This window comes from Bubalus kerabau, chromosome X (genome assembly GCF_029407905.1).
Source record: "Bubalus kerabau isolate K-KA32 ecotype Philippines breed swamp buffalo chromosome X, PCC_UOA_SB_1v2, whole genome shotgun sequence".
In the NCBI taxonomy this organism is placed as follows: Eukaryota; Metazoa; Chordata; class Mammalia; order Artiodactyla; family Bovidae; genus Bubalus; species Bubalus kerabau.
Genome location: NC_073647.1, coordinates 122679881 through 122693550, shown reverse-complemented (window position 1 = coordinate 122693550; position 13670 = coordinate 122679881). Strand labels below are relative to the sequence as shown.

General features: G+C 41.6%; 2 protein-coding genes across 19 annotated transcripts in view; one reads left to right on the top strand and one right to left on the bottom strand.

Annotated features, from left to right (window-relative positions):
- Positions 1-13670, bottom strand: part of PRRG1 (proline rich and Gla domain 1) — a 466522-nt gene that overhangs the window by 234016 nt on the left and 218836 nt on the right. For 8 of the 18 annotated variants that reach the window (XM_055565381.1, XM_055565375.1, XM_055565380.1 and 5 more), the window contains exon 2: positions 10326-10510. The exons of the other annotated variants lie outside the window; for them this stretch is intronic. The gene's annotated coding sequence lies outside the window, so the exon portion shown is untranslated. The remainder of the gene's footprint in view (positions 1-10325; positions 10511-13670) is intronic. 18 annotated transcript variants of the gene reach the window in all.
- On the top strand, positions 8889-9437 carry LOC129639452 (ferritin heavy chain-like). Its single transcript, XM_055564617.1, has one exon. The coding sequence runs from the start codon at positions 8889-8891 to the stop codon at positions 9435-9437; it is 549 nt and encodes a 182-aa protein (XP_055420592.1).

Below are 13670 nucleotides of genomic sequence, written 5' to 3'. Positions count from 1 at the left end.
CATCAGGTACACAGTCCATCAAAATCTATGCACTGGATGCTGTAAACCCTGCCCCACCTCCCTTTTATTTCAAGCTAATTCCAGGGAGTCACTCCCTTTTCTCCCAATGTTCCCTGTGAGATGGAAAGAAGTGCATCTCAAGAGAAGTTTCCCAGAATGTTGTGGAATCTGGAAGTTCACACAGGGATCTCTTTTCCCTGCTGGAGAAATCTTTTGGTGTGGCTCTGTGCTGGCCTGCAGGAGGGGCTGTGTGGTCAGAGTGAAGTTGCTTTGTGCTCCAGAGGAGGGTGCTTCAGCCTCACCTCTGGGTTCTGGGATTTTTTCCCCTTCTCCCTCCCCCCAAAGGCCTTCTTGTCTGTGGATAGTTGCTAGCTGGTCTTTCTTTAATGGAAAGTAAAACCAGGAGCCTCTGATTCTGTCATCTTGCCGATTTCACATCTACTGCCACCTACCCCCTCATCAGACTTTCTTTATAGCATCTGTGGAAAGTAACTAAGTTCTAAAAATCACTCAAATCTGCTACACATGGCATATCTGCATTATTTCCTAAATATACTTATATAAAAACATATTCACCTTTATGAGCTACCATGCTTTTCATAACACAGTATAGAATACCAGTGTTTAATGGTCTGTATTCAATAGACTAAATACCTATACTCTTGAAATAATTTAAAATAATATCTACTACATGACTACCACACTAAAATAAAGTTAAAGAACATGATTAAAATAACATCTACTACTCTTTGCATTATTATTATTATTAAGCCCCAAGTAGAGAAAGATCCTTGCAAGGAAAGTTATGACCAACCTAGATAGCATATTAAAAAGCAGAGACATTACTTTGCCCACAAAGGTCCATCTAGTCAAGGCTATGGTTTTTCCAGTGGTCACGTATGGATGTGAGAGTTGGACTGTGAAGAAAGCTGAGCGCCGAAGAATGGATGCTTTTGAACTGTGGTGTTGAAGAAGACTCTTGGGAGTCCCTTGGACTGCAAGGAGATCCAACCAGTCCATTCTGAAGGAGATCAGCCCTGGGATTTCTTTGGAAGGAATGATGCTAAAGCTGAAACTCCAGTACTTTGGCCACTTCATGCAAAGAGTTGACTCACTGGAAAAGACTCTGATGCTGGGAGGGATTGGTGGCAGGAGGAGAAGGGGACAACAGAGAATGAGATGGCTGGATGACATCACTGACTCGATGGACAAGAGTTTGGGTGAACTCCGGGAGTTGGTGATGGACAGGGAAGCCTGGCGTGCTGCAATTCATGGGGTCACAAAGAGTCGGACACGACTGGGCGACTGAACTGAACTGAAGTGAGAGAAAGCTCTGCAATAGAAATAAATAGACATGATCTAATGTCCCTGACCTTAGGAACTTTACAATTTCCTTAGAGTGCAAAGACAGATACACTTGAAATTAAGTAGTAACTCAGGACAATAATATTAGAAATGTCAAAAGGCTATATAAATCTATACTTTTTATAAGCTACATTTTGAAGATTAATTTCTCTTTCTCATACTAATCTTTGGGATTTATTGATTCCAAAGCTATTCATATATTTTGTAACTGCATTATCTGCTAACCTTTCCAGCAAAAACAGCATAAAATAGATTTTGCTGCTGCTGCTGCTACTGCTGCTGCTGCTGCTAAGTCGCTTCAGTCGTGTCCAACTCTGTGCGACCCCATAGACGGCAGCCCATCAGGCTCCCCCGTCCGTGGGATTCTCCAGGCAAGAACACTGGAGTGGGTTGCCATTTCCTTCTCCAATGTGTGAAAGTGAAAAGTGAAAGTGAAAGTCGCTCAGTGTGTCCGACTCTTAGCGACCTCATGGGCTGCAGCCTACCAGGCTCCTCCATCCATGGGATTTTCCAGGCAAGAGTACTGGAGTGGGGTGCCATTGCCTTCTCCGAAAATAGATTTTAGTGACTAGCTAAAAAAGAGAAAGAACAAAATACGTGGGAAGAGAAAAAGCATTATATTTTCGGGATTTTAATAGAAGAGCCTAAAATTTAAAAATTAAGGTGAACTTTTTCTATAGTGAGTAGACTACTTTCTCAGGGTCAGTCTAGTTCCTAAAATAAAAGCTACTGTGTATTGACTTTAATCAATCAACTGTGTAATATTAGCATAATCATAAATGCATCATCTAATCCTCTTAACATCTCATATCATTAGTACCATTTTTCTGACGAGTGAAACACTATAGGCAAGTTCAGACAGCTTGGAAGGCATAGAGTCAGGCTTTCAGCTGATGACTATTTGACACGAAACCCCACATCTTTCACTGCCTCCTAAGAAGGGAGTAAAGAAAGGGTACCTTAAATAATGCAGCAATATACTGAGAATACAGAACATGCATGTGTTCTATGTCATTCAGTCGTGTTCAACTCTTTGCCACCCCATGGACTGTAGCTCGCCAGGCTCCTCTGTCCATGGGATTCTCCAGGCAAGAATACTGGAGTGGGCTGCCATTTCCTTCTCCAAGGGATCTTCCCGATGAGGGATTGAACCCGTGTCTCTTACATATCCTGCATTGGCAGGCAAGTTCTTGACCACTAGTGCCACCTGGGAAGCTAATATAGAACATGAATCATCTAAATTCTCCAGATTGAAGTGTACATTACACAGAAATTATTGAGAGATTAAATTTTAAAAGTTTACATTTTAGTAGCTAGCAAAAAATTTCCTGAATCACTTTGTTGCAGGAAGGGGACCCCTTCCAGGGCCCGAAACTGGGCTCTTGTCTAACACTTGGAAATGAATTGTCTGAGGAGACACATGTGCTGACAAAGCAAGAGACTGGAAGAGGGCACCCAGGCGGAGAACAGCAGGGTAAGGGAACCGAGGAGAACTCTTCTGCCATGTGGCTTGCAGTCTTGGGTTTTATGGTGATGGGATTAGTTTCTGGGTTGTCTTTAGCCAGTCATTCTGAGTCAGAGTCCTTCCTGGTGGTGCATGCCTTGTTCAGCCAAGATGGATGCCAGAGAGAAGGATGCTGGGAGGTGGTCGGATATGTGGTATCTCCTTTTGATCTTTCCTGAACTCTTCTACTTGTTGGGGTTTATTAGTTTCGTGTTCCTTACCAGGATCTCCTGTTGTAAAACGACTCATGCAAATGGTTACTATGGTGCCTGGCCAGAGTGGGCAGTTTCAGTCAGTGTGCTTCCCCTAACAACTTCATATTAACAAATATGAAAAATGAAGAATAATTCATAACCTCAGTTTTCAACTAATGCTGACTCAATCCATGATATTTAGTACAACATGTGTATTTTTTAAAAGTAATAAGGACTTTCCTAGTGATCCAGTGGTTGGGAATCCTCCTACCAATGTAAGAGACATGGGTTCGATCTCTGGTTTGGGGAGATTCCACATGCCGTGGGGCAATTAAGCCCCTGTGCCACAACTACTAAGCCTGCGCTCTAGGGCCTGTCAGTCATAACTCCTGAGCCCTCGTGCCCTAGAGCCCATGCTCTGCAATAAGAGAGGCCATTGCAATGAGAAGCCTGCACACTGCGATTAGAGAGTGGCCCTGGATCACTGCAACTACAAAAGCCCACTTGCAGCAATGAAGACCCAGGACAGCCAAAAATGAATAAAATAAATTAAAGAATTAAAAATTCACATAATGCACACCCACACAGTCGGCCAAGATGCATGTTCCCACTAAGGTCTACTTTACCTGGCTAATATATATCCATACCACAATCCACAGTAAGGTCTAAATTTTAGCAAAAGTAACTCTTAGCAATCAAAGGCTAATATTCACATACAAATCATACAAATACATGTATTCCATACACACATAGACACACTGTGGTTTTCTCACATGTTATTCAGACTATCACAAAATGTGAATTGAGATGTCATATTTTTGCAAAAAGAGTTATAATATTATATTATTACCTGCTTTCTCTTATTTATTTGACTCAAAAGCAGTCTTTTGCAAGAACACAGTCTGAGGGATGCTCCACGTCATCTAGCTATGAAATAGTTTTATAAACACAAGTGTCCCAGAGAGAAGGGCTTGCCAGTTGGCCCAGTGGTAAAGAATCCACTTGTCAATGCAGGAGATGCGGGTTTGATCCCTGGGTTGGGAAGATCCCCGGAGGAGAAAACGGTAACCCATCCTGGTTTTCTTTCCTGGAAAATTTCATGGACAGAGGAGCCTGGTGGGTTACAGTCCATGGGTCACAAAGAGTTGTACACAACTTAGCAACTGAGCATGTACAAACATCTCGCATAGACATCTACTCCAATAACCTGTTTTGATTCAAAACATAATCTATCCAAACATGTTTAATAGCCTGGCTAGGAAAATCAGTACCACTGGTTTATAGAACAGTCTCTCTGGAAAGAAAAGGAGGAGGTAGACTCTTGGTTCTGCATAAAAATCTTGTTAATCCTATTTACGTTTCCCCTTCCTACATTTGTAACAACTGAATAAACAAATTATGCTTTTTATTTTGTAGCTGCAATCTCTGTAGACAAACTGATTAAAATACTTACATTGATGTGATCAATACATTTAGCAATCAATAAAGATCCAGGAATTGATTCTTAAAATTTAAGGAATTCTGTACCTTGATTCACTTGTGTGCTATTGTCTTTTTTTCTAAAAATTAGGGATTGTTGGTGCAAAAATCAAAAAAGAATTAAGGGGAAAGGGCCACAAAGAGAAGACTTCAGTTTTCTACTGCATCATTGAGGAATACATGTTATTAAGGAACAAAGTGGTGATTTAGGGGGAAATAAAAGCATGTATAATTGAAAGAGAACTCATGAAAGAGGGAAGCAATTGGAACTGACATTTCCCATTATCATCACTTTTTTTTTGTCCATGACAGTTAAGATCTGAGGAATATTAAGCAATGTTTCCATAGCTGCATGTAGAAGAAAATAATATTCCTGCCACCAGAAGCTGCTCTAGTACATCTTTCTCATTGTACTCCAGGCCACAGATTCTACCACACAGACACACAAAGGGAAGTGTGTTATCCCTGAAAACTCTTGTCAGTAGTTCTCTTCTCCTCAGTTCACAGTTCCAACAGCCTCTTCCCTTTATAAAAGGCTGCCTTTGGCCTCACCCCTTCCCAAATTCACCAGTTACTTCACAACACATCTGAAATTCGTGTCCTGTAAAGGAATGCTAGGCTTTGTCTTGGTGTTCAGCTTCTCTCCCAAGAGATATGTCTACACACACAAATTGTTAGGTTTACAGTTCTAACAGCATATTTTAAAGCTACAGAGCTTTATACCTAGCTATATGTTTGTGCATATTAAAGTAAAATTATAAGAATAATTTGCCACAATTGAGTCTCTTTGATTGGTTTTCCTTTTGTACACCCGTGGCTGATTCATGACAATATTGTAATTAGCCTCCAATTAAAATAAATAAATAAATTTAAAAACAGAAAGTTTAAATACAAATTTAATACCAAGTCCACTCATTGTTTTTTAATTTGGACAGATGAAACTAAAACTTTAAAAGGCCCTCAGTCTTTAAATCATGTTTCTGAGCCCCTACTTTGTGAAATCTAGCATCAAACAAGTTAAACACAATCTTTGTTCTAATCCTCATGGTCCAGCCAAACTTTCCAAATTACCGATAGAGGAATCCAGTTCACAGTGTCACTCTCTATTATTTACAAGTTATGTGCTTTAACGTGTTATATACTCTGTAATCCACAATTTCTTTATCTGTAAAATATGGGTAGTAATAGTGAAAACTCAGAAAGTAACTGTAATAAGAGAAGGTAGAGTGAACAGCCCAGTGACAGACAGGATTGATTTTAGATTGATAGATCACTTTGTGTATGTGTGTGTTAGTTGCTTAGTCGTGTCTGACTCTTTGCAACCCCATAGACTGTAGCACACCAGGCTCCTCTATCCATGGAATTCTCCAGGCAAGAATACTGGAGTGGGTTGCCATTTCATTCTCCAGGGGATCTTCTGGATTCAAGGATCAAACCTGTGTCTCCTATGTCTCCTGCAACTACTGCATTGGCAGGCAGATTCTTTATTACTGAGCCACCTGGGAAGCCCCATTTAGTAACAATACTGTACTGTATATTTGAAAGCTGCTTAGAGAGTAGATCTTAAAAATTCTTATCACTAGAAAAAAAATTCTGTAACTATCTGAGATGATTAACATTAAGCAAATTTATTGTGGTAATCATTTTGCAGTATATATCAAATCGTACATCTTGGACTAATACAATGTGATATGACAACTGTATCTCAAAAAAAAAAACTTGAAAAAGACAGGAGACCTGGTATGCTGCAGTCCATGGAGTGGCAAAGAGTTGGACATGACTTAGCTACTGAACAACAACTTGAAAAAGACATTTGCCTGAAAATAACTTGAATTGGTAGACTCAGTAAAGCAGACTGCCCTCCTTAGTGTGACTAAGCCTCAACTAATCAGTTGAAGGCCTCAAAAAACAAAAAGGCTGACTCTCCTTTGAGTAAGAGGGAACTCCTCCTGTCTGACTGCCTTCAACCTAGGACATCAGTATTTTCTTGCCTTCAAACTTAAACTGACACATAAGCTCCTCTTGGTTCTCCCCCTATCCAGGCTCTCCTGTACCTTCAGCTGACTGTCAATCTCAGGTCTTGCCAGCCTCCATAATGAGGTGGTTTAGTAGCTAAGTTGTGTCCAACGCTTGCAACCCCATGGACCATAGCCCACCAGGCACCTCTGTCCATGGGATTCTCCAGGCAAGAATACTGGAGTGGGTTGCCATTTCCTTCTTTAGGAGATCTTCCCAACCCAGGAATCGAACCCAGGTCTCCTGAATTGCAGGCAGATTCTTTACCAACTGAGCTTCAAGGGAAGCCCCGCCCCAATATTTACATGAGCCAATGCTTAAAATCAATCAATCCTATTGGTTCTGTTTCTCTAGAGAACACTGAATAATACATATACTGACCACAGACATTTCATTTTATGGTCCTATAATTGTTGCAGGGAGGAAGCCAATTCTGACTCCATGTTGGAAACTGTTTCTTTGACTTGCTTTTCCGTTGTTCTTGTTATTATAATCATACTCAATGGCTTGCCTGGAGGACTCTGCCCCTCTGCTTGACAGTAAACTAAAGTGCCTTTGTTCAGTTCCTGGAGAGAGAGTTTGTTCCTGCCCATCCGTGAGTAGAAGAGATGAACACATCCCTTCCAAAGGCTGGCCATTCCCTTGGAGATGTTTTGCAAGACTGAAGACCCTTTCACTTTACTTCCCTAATGCCTCTCTCTCTCTCTCTTATTCTGCCTTTTTAATTTAGTTCCTCATTGCTTCCTTCTCTCTGATCTATAAAAGAACCTGACATCCAGACCCCAATACAATGATTATTTTGAGGCACTAGCCTGCCATCTTCTCTGTCTGCCAGCTCTCCGATTGAAGTCCTTTCCCTTGCCTCAACACCCCATTACTCAGATTCACTGGCCTGTTGTGTGGTGAGCAGAGTAACATTGGACTCCGTAACATAATCATATTTTTTAAAAATCACATTCTGCTCTGAAGTTTTCTCATTTTGTGTTCGTACTTAGTTTTATATTCTTCATTAATGAAAAACTGAATGAAATGGTTGATACACAAACAAACACACACACACACACACACACATATTTCCTTTCTGGAAATTTGAGTCCCAGTCCATGCTTCTTTGTTGATTATTCCTTAGAAATGTTGGTTAAGTTTTAGGGTTCCCTTAGTTATAATATATATTTTACTATTACCTACTTACTTAGGATTAAGGATAAGGTATAAAATATCTGAGAAACACCATTATCACCCTTTAGGACAAATATATCCATTGAAGAGTATTATTAAGATTTTATGGAGTAAAATTGTAGGGATACTAAATATTCAATAAATATTTGCTGAATGAATGAAAGATAATTTGAGATCAATGGTATTTCCTACCACTGTGGCTCATTCCAAACAACATAATTGAGGGGTTAAAAAATGCTTGCTAAGTGGCAGCGAAAGGACAAATGAGGCTGGAGGGGATGAATATATCCACATGGTTAAGTGCTTTCTTTAAGAATGCATCTAAGTCTTTTGTTTTCTAACAGAGAAAAGAGAAGTTTGCACTTACCCAAGAGGAAGGAAATTGGTAAGTCAGATGAAAGGGCTGGGTTTCTAGGACTGTGCTGAAAGATTAGGAGATGAGAGAGAACAAAGGGAGCATAGATGAAGGTCAAAAAGAGTGAAAGCTGCAGAGGTGCAAAGATTCACTAAGACTCTGGAGGTGGCACCCCGCTGTCAGACAAGTGTGAACTTGACCAGAAACAGAAAAGTGAAGATCACTGGAGTTAATGAGGTCCAGAAACCCAATGAAGAACCTATCAGAAGTGTCATTAGTATGGGTACTGAAGTCACTGAGGAGAGCTGCCTTCAAAAAGAGCTTTGTAATAGTAAATATAACCATGATACCAAAAGAGGACTGTTTAATAAAACAATCACATTAGGGCCCTTTGCACAAATAAGTTGTGCAAAGAAATCACGTACATGATTAACGCAAAACGGATGCACTAATATTCATGAATAATGCTTTAAAATATTATATCATCCAGAAGCTCATTGCAGTTGCCCTGCATCACCCAGGTTTTGGAGGAACCTGGGACGCTGCACTCATGCTCTGCCCACTGACATGCACCACCTTCCCACCCCACCCCCATTATGGAACCAGAACCTCCTCTCACCCCTCCCAAGCCCAGTAAGGGACTTGACTTCCAGTCCCTTGCAGAGCTGCTGACCTGACCTGAGACGCCTGCTCCTGGCTACCCTCATTGTCCACCCTGGGAACTCTTTGAGGCTGGTGGAAATGGCGCCGCAGCTTCGCATTCACCTTCTTGCCCACTGCACCCGTGTCGCCCGCCATGCTGCCCGTGCTGCCCTCACAAGTACTTCAGAACTACTGCCCCAAATGTGAGGCCATGGTCAACAGCCACGCTGACCTGGAGTTCCACGCCTCCTTCCAGTGCCTGGCCGTGGCCTTCTACCTCGACTGTGATGACATGGCCTTGAAGCACTTCTCCCGCTTCTTCCTGCTCCGCTCCCATGAGCACAGCGAGCGGGCTGAAAACCTGCTGTTCCTGCAGAACCAGCGTGGCGGCCGCACCTGCTTCCTCGACATCAGAAAGCCTGAGACCCAACAGAGGGAAAGTGGCCTCCAGGCCATGCAGGACGTCCTGCATCTGGAGAAGTGCGTCAACCAGAGCCTTCTCAACCTGTACCAGCTGGCCACTGACAGCAGTGATGCCCACCTGTGCCACTTCCTGGAGACCCACCACCTGGACCAGCAGGTCAAGTTCATCAAGGAGTTGGGGTATGTCAGCAACCTGAGCAACATGGGGTCCCTGGAAGGTGGCCTGGCAGAGTATGTCTTTGACAAGCTCACCCTGGGTGACAGCGACAAGAAGGACTAAGCCTGGACTAGACTTTCCCCCGAGTCCCGGGTGACTGCCCAAGGTCACCCTGCCTGCCATGCAGACCACAGTACTGCCCTCACAGAAAAAGTTCACCTAAGTTTTTTCCCTCCAGTTTTGCCATTTCTTCACATAAAGTTATTGGTTCTCAGAATTGAAAGAGACACGTGTACCCCAATGTTCATCGCAGCACTGTTTATAATAGCCAGGACACGGAAGCAACCTAGATGTCCACCAGCAGATGAATGGATAAGAAAGCTGTGGTACATATACACAATAGAGTATTACTCAGCCATTAAAAAGAATACATTTGAATCAGTTCTAATGAGGTGGATGAAACTGGAGCCTATTATATAGAGTGAAGTAAGCCAGAAAGAAAAACACCAATACAGTATACTAACACATATATATGGAATTTAGAAAGATGGTAACAATAACCCTGTATGTGAGACAGCAAAAGAGACACAGATGTATAGAACAGTCTTTTGGACTCTGTGGGAGAGGGCGAGAGTGGGATGATTTGGGAGAATGGCATTGAAACATGTATAATATCATATATGAAACGAATTGCCAGTCCAGGTTTGATGCATGATACAGGATGCTTGGGGCTGGTGCACTGGGATGACCCAGAGGGAGGGTACGGGGAGGGAAGAGGGAGGGGGATTCAGGTTGGGGAACACGTGCACACCCATGGCAGATTCATGTTGATGTATGGCAAAATCAATATAATATTATAAAGTAATTAGCCTCCAATTAAAATAAATAAATTTATATTAAAAATAAATCTTTATTCCTAAGTAAAAACAAACAAAAAGTTATTGGTTCTTCAAATAAAGTTATTAGTTGATGCATCAATAAATGTCTGATTTATATGTGCAAATCTCTCACCTTTTAAACCTTAAAACAGATATCCAGGAGTCTCTCCAGCTACCCACGCCCTGTCCACGTGCAGCTCAGGATCTCCACCAGAGAGAGAAGGTGTTCCATGGGACCATGGAAAACACAAACTCATTTCTCCACTAGTAAACAATGTCCGGTGGGGGGTGGTCTGGGGCCCTGGTGAGTGTGAGTGCCTGTGCAGAGATAAAGCATAAGGTACATATACACAATGGAATATCACTCAGCCATTACAAAGAATACATTTGAATCAGTTCTAATGAGGTGGATGAATCTGGAGCCTATTATACAGGGTGAAGTAGCCAGAAAGAAAAACACCAATACAGTATACTAACACATATATATGGAATTTAGAAAGATGGTAATGATACCCTATATGCAAGACAGCAAAAGAGACACAGATGTATAGAACAGTCTTTTGGACTCTGTGGGAGAAGGCGAGGGTGGGATGATCTGAGAGAATAGCATTGAAACATGTATACTATATATGAAACAGATAACCAGTCCAGGTTCGATGAATGAGACAGGGTGCTCAGGGCTGGTGCACTGGGATGACCCAGAGGGATGGGATAGGGAGGGAGGTGGGAGGGGGGTTCAGGATGGGGAACACATGTAAACCCATGGCTGATTCATGTCAATGTATGGCAAAACCAATCAGATCAGATCAGATCAGTTGCTCAGTCATGTCCGACTCTTTGCGACCCCATGAATCGCAGCACGCCAGGCCTCCCTGTCCATCACCAACTCCCGGAGTTCACTCAGACTCACGTCCATCGAGTCAGTGATGCCATCCAGCCATCTCATCCTCTGTCGTCCCCTTCTCCTCCTGCCACCAATCCCTCCCAGCATCAGAGTCTTTTCCAATGATTCAACTCTTCACATGAGGTGGCCAAAGTACTGGAGTTTCAGCTTTAGCATCATTCCTTCCAAAGAAATCCCAGGGCTGATCTCCTTCAGAATGGACTGGTTGGATCTCCTTGCAGTCCAAGGGACTCTCAAGAGTCTTCTTCAACACCACGGTTCAAAAGCATCCATTCTTCGGCGCTCAGCTTTCTTCACAGTCCAACTCTCACATCCATACATGACCACTGGAAAAACCATAGCCTTGACTAGATGGACCTTTGTTGGTAAAGTAATGTCTCTGCTTTTCAACATGCTATCGAGGTTGGTCATAACTTTCCTTCCAAGGAGTAAGCGTCTTTTAATTTCATGGCTGCAGTCACCATCTGCAGTGATTTTGGAGCCCCCCAAAATAAAGTCTGACACTGTTTCCACTGTTTCCCCATCTATTTCCCATGAAGTGATGGGACCGGATGCCATGATCTTCGTTTTCTGAATGTTGAGCTTTAAGCCAACTTTTTCACTCTCCTCGTTCACTTTCATTAACAGGCTTTTGAGTTCCTCTTCACTTTCTGCCGTAAGGGTGGTGTCATCTGCATATCTGAGGTTATTGATATTTCTCCCGGCAATCTTGATTCCAGCTTGTGTTTCTTCCAGTCCAGCATTTCTCATGATGTACTCTGCATATAAGTTAAATAAGCAGGGTGACAATATACAGCCTTGACTTTCTCCTTTTCCTATTTGGAATCAGTCTGTTTTTCCATGTCCAGTTCTAACTGTTGCTTCCTGACCTGCATACAAATTTCTCAAGAGGCAGATCAGGTGGTCTGGTATTCCCATCTCTTTCAGAATTTTCCACAGTTTATTGTGATCCACATAGTCAAAGGCTTTGGCATAGTCAATAAAGCAGAAATAGATGCTTTTCTGGAACTCTCTTGCTTTTTCCATGATCCAGCGGATGTTGGCAATTTGATCTCTGGTTCCTCTGCCTTTTCTAAAACCAGCTTGAACATCAGGAAGTTCACGGTTCACATATTGCTGAAGCCTGGCTTGGAGAATTTTGAGCATTACTTTACTCGCGTGTGAGATGAGTGCAATTGTGCGGTAGTTATTGTGAAGTAATTAGCCTCCAACTAAAATAAATAAATAAAATAAAATGTATAATAAAAAAAAGTGACCTGAAAATCATAATTGGGGTTAATCTGGAGAAAGAATGAAGGGATGGGGTTGGGCAAGGGTTGAAATGAAGGGGGTTTTCACTTTATTTGAAATGTTAATGTTTAATTCTGGGTAGCAAGAAGAGGGGTCCAGAAGCCAGCTTGGCAAAATCCCTCTTTGACAAGCTCAAAGTGAAGAGAAGCCCTGGTGAATGGAGGCTAGAATCATCTGGCCTCAGAAGGGAATAAACTGCCTATTTTCTGCTCTGTTGCCATCTCATTTCCTTGAGCTATGTAATCAATATTACATAGGTGATTTCCTTTAGGCAATATTCCTGTAGGATGAATGGCATTATCCCTGTTTTATTTTTTTTTAAATGATAGGTTTATAAGTGGTGTTTGTATGTTTCTTTCAGGTGTTCAGACCTTGAGTCCAAGCTCTCTGTTGTTCCCAGCCCTGAATGACATATTTCACACTTGGTGCTCACTAAACACCGAGGTCTCTTACTCCTCAGCTGCCTCTCTCTACTTTTAGGTCAAAATTGGGCTTCCTAAAAGAGTTATCTGTATTTTTTTTTCTTCCCTGGAAGAGTGAATTTCTTTCTGTTAAGTTTAGAAGTTGCAATACATCCATAAGATTCAGAAATCAAAGTATATAAAAAGATTTATTGTGAATTATTCATTCTTTCACTGTTCCCAGGCTCCCAATTGTCTCTAGCCAATGGGTGTTTCTATGGAGAGACAGGTCCTTAGGGTTTCTTACTTTGATAGTGATGCTGAAATCACCCAATTCAATGACTTTAATATATTTACAGAGCTGTACAACCATCATCACAACTAATTTTAGAATATTTTCATCACACCCCAAATACCTCATGACCTTTACAGTCACTCTGTAATATCACCCCCAGACCCTGGCAAACAATGATCTATTTTTGGTCTCTGCACATCTGGCTTTTTAAGACATTTACTATAAATGGAAACATAGCAATATGCATTCTTTTCTGTCTGCTTTCTTTCATTAGGCATAATGTTTTTGAGGTTTATCTGTCTTATATATTGGTACTTCATTCTTTCTTATTGCTAAATAATATTCTACTCCATGGATATACTACTTCTGTTCATTCACCAGTTGGAAGACACTTGAGTTTTTACTTATAGGCTTTAGTGAATATTGCTGCTGCAAACATTCACATACAAATTTAAAAGAATATTTTAACTTCTCCTGGCAAGATATTTTAGGATTGATATTGCAATGGCATATGGTGAACTTATATGTAACTTCATAAGAAACTGCCAATCTAAAGAAAAATAAAAGTAAACAAGTGAGACCTAGTTA

Excerpts from the sequence above, each read along its gene's own strand:
- LOC129639452 (XM_055564617.1), top strand. The coding sequence starts at position 8,889 with ATGCTGCCCGTGCTGCCCTCACAAGTACTTCAGAACTACTGCCCCAAA.